Source organism: Pseudopodoces humilis, chromosome 16, assembly GCF_049639895.1.
Source record: "Pseudopodoces humilis isolate 2021_Gansu_Grassland_sample_001 chromosome 16, ASM4963989v1, whole genome shotgun sequence".
Taxonomy (NCBI): domain Eukaryota; kingdom Metazoa; phylum Chordata; class Aves; order Passeriformes; family Paridae; genus Pseudopodoces; species Pseudopodoces humilis.
In genome coordinates, this window is record NC_142215.1 from 17422690 (window position 1) to 17436851 (window position 14162).

At 38.7% G+C, this 14162-nt stretch overlaps 1 protein-coding gene across 3 annotated transcripts in view; it reads right to left on the reverse strand.

Moving 5' to 3' along the window:
* SCAPER (S-phase cyclin A associated protein in the ER) overlaps positions 1–14162 on the reverse strand; it is a 133820-nt gene that overhangs the window by 496 nt on the left and 119162 nt on the right. For all 3 annotated transcript variants that reach the window (XM_014251020.2, XM_088063278.1, XM_088063279.1), the window contains exons 30-31: positions 4107–4298; positions 1536–1587 (exon numbers count right to left, since the gene is read on the reverse strand). In XM_014251020.2, coding sequence (XP_014106495.2) covers positions 1536–1587; positions 4107–4298 — 244 coding nt within the window. The remainder of the gene's footprint in view (positions 1–1535; positions 1588–4106; positions 4299–14162) is intronic.

Genomic DNA, 14162 nt, shown 5'->3' on the forward strand with positions numbered 1-14162 from the left:
GCAGACAATTTGTGATACTTCTAGTAATTTACTCTCCTCCCCCTATCCAAATCTTCTCAGACCATGGGGTGACACTTCTGTGGAGCTTGGGACATCTACACTTGGCTTTAAGGATGGGGACAGAGGCTCTGATGAGCAAAGGATTCCATTTCTAAGCTAATCAGGATCTCTGCCCTATAGAGAGGAACATGATGCATTTTGCACACTTTGTTCTTGGACTCACTGGGGACCCCCAGCTCAGCCTCATTCTACTCTGAGCAGCCTGAGCGGTGTTTTTTGCTCAGCAGTTTCTTTTTTTTACCACAAAGGGCTGCAGAAGAGTTGTGTTCCTGACTCCCCAGAGCTCAGAGCACGAGCACAAATGCAGCTTTCACTCTTGAGAGTGTAGTGACGTGGACAGGACTTCACTGTCCACACGTTTGAGGGTCTGACCCTCCACGAAGAACCCAACTATGAAGTTTACGCTTTCAGGTTTTATTCCTGTCACTGTTATTATTCCCATTTGTTTTTAGGGACACCATCCTTCACGTTCAAGTTATATAAGAAATAAAGATAATTCTGCCTAAACTATTATTAAGTCAATTTTCTACAACTGGGGAATGTTTAGAAATCACAATCATGTGTTACCACATCTTTGTTTAGAAGTTCCTTCAGTCTGAATAGTGAAAATAAAAAGCAAGCTTTCCACTTGTATTTTAGATTTTCTTAAGCAGATTCTCATGCAAACACAATCCTGGGAAGTTGGTGCTGCAGGCACTGCACAAGGCTGCTTCAGACTGAGATATCTGATGTTGACAGTAAAAATCTCCATAAAGTTACCTTCATTTTGTAATTTATTTTTAAACAAAAACTTTATGCTTTAGACCTAGAACCACTCATCTCCTGGCAAACGCTGAGGAAATGGTGGTGGATTTCTACTTGTTATGAGGGAGAAATGACTGTCTGAATGTTGCATTTTATGCACAACACGGCTACTCAAGACCAGATGCCCATCAACACTTGAATTTCAGCTGTGTTTAGCAAGTAACAGCCATCTCAGCTGAGAATCTTTCAAATGTTTAGCCTAAAAAGGTTGACTGCATTTAAAATAATATTTATGATAACTGAGGGGGAAAAAATCACGACTCTTCTGCAAACTGACGAATTTTAAAGGACAATTACAGGAGAGTATTTTAGAGATTTTTGGCTCCTTGGGTGTACTGGCATGGCTACGTGGCTTCTGCAACCTAAAACTTTTGAAGGCAGCCTTTGTGTCAGGTAATTAAATATGTGCAGGTACAGTATCACATTTTAAGACATGATACCACATAGTATTGAATAAAGATTAACATCTGAATCCCTGATAGACGAGCAGCAGACTGGAAGACACGTATGTGTAGGGCAGGATGTAAGCCAGGGAGCCCACCCCTGAACTGTAAAATGGTGCAGCAATTTACTGTATTTCTTTTAAGTGATGCCGATTCAAAAACCTTAAATCACAGTATCTACATATTTTTTTACCCAGATGTTACTCTGTTACACTGCAGGGAACGTACCCCTCTGCTGAGGTAACTGATAATCCATTTGGGCTGAGCTCTGTGCAAAATCCTATGGGGGAAAACAAACAAAAAAAAGACATCAGGTTTTTGGATCTTATATGTGAGGAATTAAAAGAACATTCTTAAGTCTTCACAGTAATTCAAAAATACTAATATTTCATGCAATCTGTAAATTAACAAACTCTGGCTCGTTTGCTACATATCATAAAACAATACTGCCAGCACTTAAATTCTGTAATTTACAGTGGATTTTTATATATTTATTTACATCTGTTTTCAAAAAATATATTTTCAGTACACAACAGAGAATCCAAGGCTTTAACGTCTTCTTAGAAAATAGTTATTCTTGTGATTTTTTTATTTACTATAGCCATGTTTCTGTAAAGTAAATGGTGTTTTACAGAAAAAAAAAAAAAAAGAATTTTTGCTCCCAACTCCAAATACACTCTTAAAAAAAATCATGACTGATCCCAGTTTCAATGAGTGTGCTTCCCAGCAACCCGGGAGCCTGAGGTGCTGATCTCCTGGGACGACATGGAATCACTGTCCAACGCTGCTGGCCCTGGCAGCCAGCTGAGCCCCCAACTGTGCCCCCAGCGTGGAGCACTGCGTGATCCCGCCGCTGTCGGGTGTTGAGATGCAGCATCCTCGGAGCCAGCACGGACACCAACCTTGCCCAGAACCAGCCAGCTCCCCACTGCACATCCTGTCCTTTGCTGGGAGTCCCCACCCAGCAGAATACTGAAGAAGGGATTATCCGAGATAAGATACAACACAGCAAACCATGGATACTGCTGATGTTTCTCCTTATTTCTGCACACCTCCAAACAGAAGTAACAAAAATAAACACACTGATGCAAACTTCAGCTGATGGAAATTAATATATCGGTAGGGAGAGAGCTGCAGCAATGCTCTTCTTTTGATTTTGGCTGCACATTTAACACACTGTATTTAAGTGTTATATTCGTACACACCACCAAACTTTTACGTAAATGGGACTTCTTTTTGCGTTCCCTGGCAAAGGAAGAATCTCATTTTCTAGTCACAGGGCAACATTTCACAGTCTTTCCCAAACCTTCCACTGAAGCAAATGAGAGATTTGCTTGACAAACAGCAGTGAGTTGAAATAGAAGTAGAGAGGCAAGTCCCTTCTGTGTGTGCGGGATTTCAGCATTCCTTGGATCCTGCCAGCACTACTCTCCGTGTATGCGTGTCCAATACTTGGGATCAGACTTTAAAATGGGCAAAATACTGAAGGACCAGTGAGGTCAGCAGTGACAGGACACTTTACAGCACACACAACTCTTCCATATTTTAACAGATCACCTTTCTTCAAAAGCCTGCAGGCATAGCACATGAACTTGCCATCTGGGATATAACTAACTGGAAATCAAATTAGTAACGTTGAACCTTATAAATATACTTGCACTTTACCATAACTACTGGGGATTTTACTGCCATTTCATCTCTTATAGAATAGAAATCAAGGTAAACAACATTAATTATTCATATAGGGAACATTCTCCTCCACTCTCCTGTTTTTAGCTGAAAAAAACCCAAACTAAACCTGCTGTGCTTACTAATAATGCCTAAATGATTTTTTCAGTTTCACTATAAGAAAGTCAAAGAAAATTAAATTATAGCTGTGTATTTAAGCAGAAGTTCATTACTATATGGCAAATGTTTTTTACACTAAGTTTCAAATTTCTTTTTAAAAAACTGCTCTGCAATTATTTTACTATTAAATGGATAAAAACTAGCTGCACTCATAAGTTTGATGTTATGCAAAGACTTTCAGTAAATATTTAGTTCTTCTACATTCTCTCAAATGCATGTATAGTCTATTCTTGGACTAGCTGTAAAGCACTAGGGAAAGGAGTTTAATTAATATTTCTTTATCAACAACAGTAACTTTCAGGTTACTGATAAAGGATTACAGATTCCTAAAAGCGTATTATTTTTAAAAGTAAAATGTTTATGAAAACTGCATATATTCCCTGGAAAAAGTCAATAAAATGCATGAAAACCATGCAAAAAATCTGATAGATAAAACAGCATATAAATTTAGACAAAGGGAAGAAAAACAATGCAAATCTTTATTCAAAACAGTATTTGTAATGACCTTGGTGACTTACTGTCAAAAATAAAGATTGCAAGATTAGACTGGTAACATATGTTTTGTGTATTTTCTGCATAAAATATATACACTTACCCAGTTCTCTGTAAATCTATGGTACACAGTATACAACTGTACATTTATAAGTAAACACATTAATATACCAATTTCAGATATGCTATATAGGCAGGAATTTTTTTAAAAATAAATATTTTAAGATCTACAGGAAATCTTCCCAGTACACCCAGTAACTTTAACGAAAACTGGATTCTGCACAGACAGTGAGAACCTGAACTACTCAGTAACCTTTTAGTGTGACAAGATGCCTCAAGTACAGGCATAATCCGTGGTTTGAGAAGAGCTGCAGAGAATCTGAAAGTACTTCACTGCTGTTTGTTTTATTGAAGATCCCCACCCTGAGAGCAAAGGCGAGCACAGCACCGCAGCCGTACCTGGATGAAGGTGGCCAGTAAAACACAACTCATCTCCTGCTCCAGGATAATCTTGTTCTGAGGGTTATTGTAACATGCAGCAATGAGAGAAGGGAAGAGCACTTTGATTAAACGAGGATCACTGAAATACTGGAAAGGCAACTGGCAGAGTTTTTGCAGCACCGTGGGGTGACGGCCAGACTGTACAATGATCTGAAAATACAAACAGAACAAAATTAAACCACGTGATCTATCTGTTCTTCTCTTCCTCTTAACCACCAAGGGTGCTGAAGTCATGCTAAAAAAATGAGCGTGGATGAGGAGTAAGTACTAAAAATAAAGTCTATAACATTTACGTCAAATAACTTCTGTTTTAGTGTGCAAGTACTATTTTTATTGCGGAATGATATAAAAAATATAAAGCTCCGAAAGCTCATTTTTCTGTACCAAAAAGATAGCAAATAAGGAAGGGATTAATTTACAGAATACAATAAAACAGATCATTTAATACCTTAATTCAAAAGACAAAGAATTATAGCTCAGGGACTATTCTAAGTTAGAGCCGTGAAACACAAAACTCCAACGCCTGCCACTTAAACACACTGAGCGTGGGGGGGAAAAAAAATCCTGGAAAAAATCAGCAGGATTTTAAAAACAATCCTGAAGCTTGACCATCCTTTCCTGGAGCTGGCAATTCGAGAGGACTGTGTTTCATGGGAGATGTCTGCCATGCATTCTCAGGCACCAAAAAGAAAAGGGGATTGTGAGCTGCCCAGAGAGGAGTTTCTGTAAGGAGAGACTTGGAGAGATCCTCCCATCTGTATTCCTTATCTCAGTTTCTATCAGTGCCATTGGCTCTAAAAGGAGAATTGTTTAGATAAATGGGACTGTTGTCATGAAGAAGGCTAAGTTTACAACTGTATACATCTGAAGAAATAAGGCAATGCTATCACTGGTCTCCTACAAAGAAACCTTTCCAATTCACTTGATATTCTTATAAAATCTTTGCCATAAACTAAAAAATGCCTAAATCAGATCTGTTCCAAGTAACCTTGATTAGACAATTACAATATGAAAGAGCCGTCTGACCCAAAGTTGGCTTTTTGGCATAGAAGGAAGCTCCTATAAGGTTGGAACACTGTAAAACTGAGGGTCACGACTGTAAATTGTACTTGGAAAAACACAATTTTACAGGTACACACCCAGACAAGACTGCATTCAAATTAAAACCAGAAGGACAGAAAGAAGCAGTTAAGGCTACAGGAACATAAATTACAGGGATTTACAAGTTTTCAAAGCACTTTTAACAATACCTTCAGAGCACACACTAAGTTGATAATGCACTTCAGTTTAAAAACAAGATGAACAAAATAATAGTTTGCATTTGTTTCAGTTCACCAGTCAAAAAAGACATTGAAAACCTTTCAAAATACTGGCAGCAATGTCTTAATGCCCTTAAAGACAGGAGGAATTTTTAAAAGACAGACAAAAAATTGACAATTAAGCATACATTCAGACACTGTTTTGAGGAAAATACCACTGAAGCATTTGGAGGATTCTAAACTCTCAGCTCCCACCCTGTAAGCAAGAGGTGCCCCCCAAGTTTGGGAGTACTGTTGAAATTTTAAATTAACCAGAGTGGTTATTATACCGTTCTATTTTTCTGTTGTAAATTCTACAATCAGAAACGTATATAAAGTCAATCATAATTGGTACAAAAATAACTACAATTGGCATTTGCAGGACAGAACGAGAAAACTCCTGATTTCTTTTTCATGGCCACCATACCCTTGATGAATAGGCAGAGGCAAAGAAGTTTTTGGGACTTTTAATTTTTCATTTCACAGATCACTTCCTTTACCTGTCCTAAAAATGCCACGGATAGTTAGTGAAGTCCTGCCAAACTCACAGTGCAGATACCCAAATAGCTTCCATGGAATTATTTCATTATCCTTTTCTTTTCAACAGTTTTACTACTATGATGTTATCAACATTAAAGATAGGAAGGTATAAAGAGGGGTTGTTGACTGTTTTAATCTGGTGTTTATCACATGTGGAATCAATTTAATGATTTCAGCTCATTGTACTAATGCAGCTACTAAACCTGATACACTGTATTATGTACTCTGAAGAAAAAAAACATGAGTCACCCCTTACTGGAAAAAAACCCAATCAAATAAACTTGCAGCAGAGGACATAATCCTTGTTTCACTGTCAATGGGTGGAGAAAATGAAGGCCAGCAGTCGACTTAGCAGATGAACAACAAAGAAAACAAATGAAAACCTTGCACTTCTCTTGCTTGATTTTTTTTTTTTTTTTTGTTTGAACAGTAACTTGGCTTAGTAATCCCAGGGAGTTTTGCAGGCTGGGAATATGGAATACTCATCTTACAAACTGCTCTCATACAAGATACAAACTCCTTACTGAAATGCAGCTTGCCTCCCCTCTTGCCACAGACTGGGATCCAGATGCATTAATCTAGAATTAGCTTTTCTTGTTTCTCTCTCTCTCTAGCCTGCAAGTCAGATATGCCTGTCAAATGTAACAAGAGCCTAATTAAATCACTGCATTTCTGTATAGCCAAGCATTTAAGCACCTGCTTAACTTCAGCTATGTGCCTATGTTCCACTAATATTTGCTTGAATTTCTTTTTCTGAACTGAGACCTATCAAATTAGTCCAAGCTACCAAATTAAAAAGAAAAAAAAAAAAAATCCAGAGCAGGCAACTCACATTGATGCTTTCTGTATCTCTTTTTAAAATGTTGTTTATTCTCAAAACTTTTAGATATTCATACAACTTTACTGGTTTTGTCTGTGCTTAGCTGGAATACATTCCAGCTTAGTTTATGTTATTTATGGCCCAACATGTACTAAATGCTGGAACAATCCTGTGAAGACTCAAACAACACAGAGGTAGGAGACACAGCAAACAGGTTTCTGAAATGTTATTTCATGATGAATGAAGGAAGCTTTCCTTTGTGCCACCAGCCAAACTCCAGGCCCTGATCCATCTTGGAGGTGGAGCCCCGTTACAGAGTGGGTGAGAACTCAGGTTTAGCACACCCAAAAGCACTGGCCAATACTGCTCTCAATGTAAAAGGCTGCTGAGGAGAGACTGAAGGAACTGAAATCCTCACTTTTAGGACTCCACTGTTGCCTGCCTGGTGTCTGTCTGCATTTCCAGGTCTCCCCACCACGCCTGCTGCGCCTGCTGCATCCACAGCTGACTGTCCGGCACCATGAGTGATGTGGTGACCTGTGGGAACTTTTGACTGAGCAACACCTTTTAGGGTTGCCTATCAGTTATCTTCTGTCACTCCCACCACTTTATAGCCTTCTGCAGGTCCTGCTAATTTGCTTAATCTCCAATAGCCAGGGGGTCAGGCTCTCTCCTCTGCCCTACCAGCAATCCATGCTCCCGTGTGACTCTTTGGGAAGTGCACTCTGCTCTCCTAAGTGCAATAATCATCCCCATCCACTGTACTGGTATTTCTGAAGTTTATCACTTAGGAAAGCATGATCCACGATTTCTGAAGTCTCTAGATGGAATCCACGTTTTCCTCATGTTTACTCATGCCAATATTCACTATAAAGTGTATTGCTTGGCCACTTGCTGCAGTTCTCACTGTGAAAGCCTGAAGCAGTGTAAAAGTCAGTCTTTCAAAACAGACTCCAATGACAAAAGCCAGCAATATGCCACACAGCACTTGAGCAATAAAATAGGACAATCAATCAAAAAAATTAAAAGCTCCATGTGGTATGAAACAGTAATAAAGTAGTGAGGGGAACTCATCATTCTGCTGGGAGATAAGGCTTCCTCTGTCACTCAGGTAGGGCATCTGGCTCCAGAGCTGAGGCTGGAAGGATATTCCATATGGATATTCCATCCTGGATACCAAGTTCTTCCCTGTATGCCCACCAGGACAGCAGCCTTCCTCTCCTGCCATTGCTTCCTGACACCTTGCAAAGGAGAACATCCCAGGACTGAATGCCTTTTCTGAGGAACTAATAGACCATATGAACCAAAAAAACTTGGGCATGATTCTCCTCTGGGTAGCAAAGGGGAACTCTGCAGCTCATTTCAGTTTTCAGTGAGCTCCAAGGGCCCCAGAATTAATGTTCTGATGCTACTGCAGGAATAAGAATCATAAAAGTGCAGCTCCTTTCCTTCCTTGCAGGGAGATAATGAGTAGCACACATAGGGGCAGCCTTCAGCCAAGAACTAGCAAGGGAAAGATGTTTTGCTGAACACCCCCTAATTCTATTTACAGACTGCATATATATATTTGTACTTAATCTTTCTCTGTATTCCTTTTATCAGTGAAAACTACCCTTACTTTAAAATGCATATGTATGTATTTTTGTCAAAGGAGGGTAATATAATCCTCATAATTTATAGGATCCAGAACTTTGGAATGGTACAGCAATGACACAGAATGTCTCAGCAGTTACATGTCAAATCAGATGTAAAATCTTACCAATTCAACAGTTAATTTTACAGAAAACTAAAATAAGAATCCTCTTGCCTTTGAAACTATATTTTCATAATCAGATAACTAAGTGTACAAACATCAACAAAACTAAACTAAAATGTCATTTAGAAAGTTGAAGAATGACTCTGTAAAATACTGAACAAGTATTAGTTACATTAAAGTGAATTGATAATTCATATTTCATATAATTTGTATATTCGTATGTTCTGAATAGACACGTAAAGGAGATGCATGCTAGTAATTTGTCAAGAACCAGCAGTTAAATTAAACTGCCCTATGAAGATTTTTTATGGAGTAGCTTTTTTGGTGACAATCTGAGTTTATTTTACCAAGTTGTAACTGCATTCAAAAAAGAGGAACTAACTCGATTTAAAACTCTGCTTGCAATCTTCCAGAGATTTAAAGAAGATTACGACTCCCAGATTGGTTTCCAATGGTTCTATGCTTGTATGTTAAATATTGTCAGATATTTTATTACAAATAACAAAATAAATGGTTCAGTGTCAGACCAAGAACTTTTTCACTGCTTGTGTGCTACACAAGGTTAGTCCAGGATTACTGGAGACTGGAAGTGCTGATTTTTAGAGCAATATTTAGTCTAGTTCTACTGGTGGATTTAGGTTTTCTTTCTTCACTTGGATGTTTGCAGTGCTGTAAAGACATCATTCATGTCAATATATACAATAAAACTACCAGAATTATCTTTTAAAGAAGCTAATTAATTTTGTAGTCAGGTAGGAGAGTAAGCCAGCAGAAAACTTTTTGTCTGGAAGGGCAAAACGAAGAACTGAGAAGTGATTCACTTTGGGAAGAAACTTTGGGAGCAAAGGCAGGGCTGGCAGCAGTGGCAATGCTGGGGCACATGGAAGGGGCAGGAGCATGGCCAAGGCACAAGGTGGAGACAACACCCAGCAGCTGTGCTGCCATCTGAGCTCCTGGCAGTGCCTCCCATCACCATTCCCAGCCAGGCCATGGAAACTACTTTCTGCAGCCCATCAGTTCCTTTCACCCACAAAAGAAAGGGAAAATGGGAAGCAGAGAAAGGAAAAAGATTGCCAAGGAGAGAACAGAAATCTGTAGGCACAAACCCAAATGTTGAGCTTTGAACAAAACCTAACAAGTCATCCAAGTGCACTGCTCTTGTGTGACTAACCCTGCATGAAAATGCCATGCTCTTAGTACTGTCTAGAGTCAGGCTGATGGTTTGTGTTTATTTTGACCAAATATTAGGAGTTGTAGCTCTTTTCTCAAGTGAAAACTGAGACAAAGTTATACTAATGCAGATACAGGAACAAGCAGCTGGAAAGTTCAGAACTTCATGAAGCAAAACCTTCTTTGGCTCTTGGAGAAAAACCTGGCAATGAAATTGGGTGTTCCACAGGTACTTTGAAACAAGTACAGTTTGTATTTGTACATAAACAAAACTTATCACCGGGAGATTAATTCACTTTCTAGAAAAACATACTTCCCAACATTTTTTTTCCCTTTCATTTCCTTTAGTTTCAAATTTCCTTTCATTTGTATGAAACAAAGCATTAAGATATGCCTTTTACTTGCCTGTGCTCTTCTGCTATAATGTAGTTCACGTTCAGATGCAATTTTCTTAGAACAACTCAGCCTAAAAAGTTAATTGTTCTCTGAGGGGCACTCCCTGCCTTCTCTGCTATCTCAGATGACCTGTGCTTCCAAACTTCAACATGGTCATTATAAACATTAGCATCTTAAAATGGTAGTCAGTATGGGAACCACTAATGTTTCTTATCCATGTATTTATCATTTATATAAATGCCAATTCTAATTTGTACTAACAAGTAATAACTTAATTGAACAGGAACTGCGCATCTAACTCCTGTAACAGTATTCCATCAAACAGTTAAATCCCTTTGTTTGATGTCAGGTTATTTACAACTTTGTAAAAGAAATAAGTCTTTATATTAGTAGCCCAGAGTTTCTCTTCAAAGTTAGATCTGCATTATTTCTTTGCTTCTATATAAACAGATCTCATACTGCTAGCATTTAATCAGCAGAATATGTCACCACTTAAGGCTCTTCTTCTGTTTTAAGGTCAAGCTCTTTTCTTTCCATTTTGCAAACTCCACTATTGGCAAAGCTCTGAGCAAAAAATGTTTTAAATTCCTCCTAGCATTTCTCATTAATCAGAGCACCATTTCCATGGAAAAAGGAAGTTTCAGAATGCTACATTCAAATTTAAAAATAAGAATTTTGTCTATTTGAAAAATTCCAGTGTTTATTTTCTTAGCATTATGTGTAAGCTTTCAGAGAGAAGATAAGGGTGCTCAGGAATAACATCAGTCCTCGTACAAACCACATTCTAAGCACTATCCTTTCAGAGCTCAATGGTTTAAGCAGATTCAGGGGTGCTCTGTGTATTCATCACAGAAAAACATTCTCGCATCAGTTTTTGTGGAATCATCCTAAGACATATGAACATTTAGGATAGGACAAGGGCCAACCATCAGGACAGTGATGCACTGAAAATGTAAAAACGTTTATCAAAAGTGATACTAGTGGAAAATCTAGCAAAAGTTCATTATACAAAGCTTTTGAAAAAATGCAGCCCAAAAAAACAACTAACAAGTCGCTTTAGTTATAAGATAACAAATGAAGTATATATAAGATTAAATTCATCAATAAATAAATAATGTTAAACAAATATTGTAAAATATAAACTTCATTACAGTGTGATGAAAGGAAAATGGAAGTAATTCTAACATGCATTGAGGTTATTTGTGAATTTAATGCTTGTCCATGCTACAGGAGAAAATAATAATCTAACATCTGACCTGGAAAAGGTACTAAGGAAAAGCCTAACTTTCAGAGTGATAGCATTTTAGCATTTATTAACATAAAAAGAAATATTTAAATGTGAGGGTTTTCTCACACTTCATGTTTATCATATACTTAAGGACCCTGTTAAACCAAAGGGTATCACTGCTTTCCAGAAAATTCTAAGCTTCATTGTTTCCACAATAATGTAACAGAAGCTTCATATGTTTAAGTCTTGGCTTAATAATTTTTAATCAGAAAACATTATTATAGATCCAATGTGTAAGAAATACATATATTCTGTCAGATAAAGTACAAAACCCCATCATGACACATCTCAAATCCTCAGGTATTATTCTGAGCCCTGCAGTGATAAGAATTAGCTTTAGTAGCCCTGCACTGTTTTTGAAGAATCATCTTCACACATAACATCTTCAGCTTCGATGATGAACCGCTTATAAACTTAGCCTGCTGCTTTGGGCACAATTCTCCAGTAATTTTCTCCGAATGAAATCCAATTGATCTGAATTAAGATGATTTAAAGGGTAGAGAAGAAACAGGACCAGTCAACAGAAGTTCAAGCAAACTATTGCCTGAGGTTTCTGCCAGCATCCTTGGAAACAGAGCTAGTTTGGGACAAAATCCCCAGAAGGTGTGAATAATTCAAACGTTACAGTTTAAACACATAAAATCTTTTTGTGTGTCTTAGAGCATTTTCTCTCTTCAAAAGCAAATGTTTTCTGTCACACTCTGGAAATCTATTCACAAGTAAGCTATATAGCTAGTCTTGGAATTATTATTCCTAGCACGTTTTGTCTTACAGCTTCCACAAGAAATGTAAAGGGTTTGTCAAAGTATCCAATCGTCAACTAAAAAGCTTGTGAAACACTGAGCCACTGGACATATTACAGAGCTGGCCGAGACAAAGCTTCAAACAGAGAGCAAGAAAATGTGCTTTTCTGCCATGAAAAATGAGCTACAATTTACCCTTTACTAAGGAGAGAGGAAGACGAGCAACATTTTCCATAGTACTCCATTAATGCATTTTGTTCTTTATGATTCAGTATCACTTCAATCAAGTGTGACTTGAGCTGAACATGACACAACGGGTTAGGGAGACTTCTCTGGGCCTCTTGCAGGCTCCCACCCTCAGAGCAGCATCCAAGGAAGAACTGTCAGCTGCTGGGAACACAGAGCAGGCTGACGCTGCCTCTGCATGGGGCTGCCCATGTCGGGGACAGGCACTGCGGCTCTGCAGGGCCTGGAAAACCGGGAGTTTATGAGACAAGCACAGGGAGTTCCCTCACACATGACGCGAGACAGACAATAGCTCACAAGGCTGATTAAATATTTGCAGGCTTTGGACTTTGTTTCAAGTCTCGGCGTGAAAAGCAGCTCCCAAGCAAAGGGGCGAGCGCCGCGCTGGGTGGGAGCGAGCAGGAGGACGGCGCGCGTTGCGCAAGCTCCTGCCTCCGTCCAAACCCAGCCAGGCCCAGGCCCAGGTCTGAGCTGGGAACAAACTGCTTATTAAGCAGGATCATGCCAAACTCTGTGGTGTTTTTTCGATGTGGACAAAGTTCCGCTGGGGATTAAGCTGAGACCACCAAACTCCTTTTATCCCGACCCAGGAGTAAGATTTAGAATGTCGCTCTCCGGAGGCGGCATCAGCCGACTGCTCCCTCTCTTCCTCTCTAAGCCTCAGTTATGGGCTGTATTTGAAGGCTGTTGAAAGTACTGGCTTTTATGACACTGGGAGATAAATTTATTCTTTCGTGTTTACAGTTTGAGAGGAAGACAGCAAGGTAAATCCAAATACATTAATTTCTCACACTAATTCCTATACAAGCTCTCATCTGCCTACAGGAATCAGCCAGTCATCATGAACTGAAACTAAATACACTCTACCTCATGCTAAGTCTTTGCTCATATTAAATTACCTTCCCCACATCCTCTCAAAAACCCCAAAAAATCCAAGATGCATTTTGTAATGTTAGAAATACAGTTAATATGTGACACATGAAATGTGCAGTCCCAAATGCTTCTAACATACTTGATTTGCTTTGTCATAGATCATTCTTAAAAAGAAGAAGTTCATCAGGAAGCTCAAACAACAACAGAGGTGTCTGACAAATTACCTAAAAGGTATTCCCACTTTTCCCTGACTGCCCAGACAGGAATGCCATCTTTCCTGAAGACCTTGGTTCACTTAAGTGAATTTATGTGGCTGAGGATGTAAGGCTGCGAGAGCCAAAGCATACATTACAGAGCTGCCTTAATGTACTCCGCTCTAACTCGGGCACTTTAATCCTTACGGGATTTCTGTTCACAAGCTGAAGTGCTTCTAAATGGGAGTCAAGACTACAACTTCACATGAATCACTCACTTGCTAAAATCAGCTATTCCACAAAATTTACCAGGCGTATTTCTTGTTCAAACCTATAAAGCTTTAAAACATCAGGGTGTGGGCTTTAAAAAAAAAATTTAAAGAAAAAACCCATAACCTCAACATGAAATCAATACTCCCAAAAATCCCTGTTTGAGAAGAAACTAACAAAATCAGAATTAAGTTGTTTCAGATCCTATTTACTTACAGATAGGGATGTTAATTGCATGGTAACTACCAATTCCCACACCTTTACTTTGTGCTGTATTTTCATAAAGTTTACCTACCAGATCAAAATCATTCCAGTCCTTCCACATCCCCAGAAGCAACATAAACTATGTAAGTTTAATGATGGCCTTTAGTAAACAACCCATATGGAAATTCTCCATAGGTTTATAACTTGCAAGTTTTC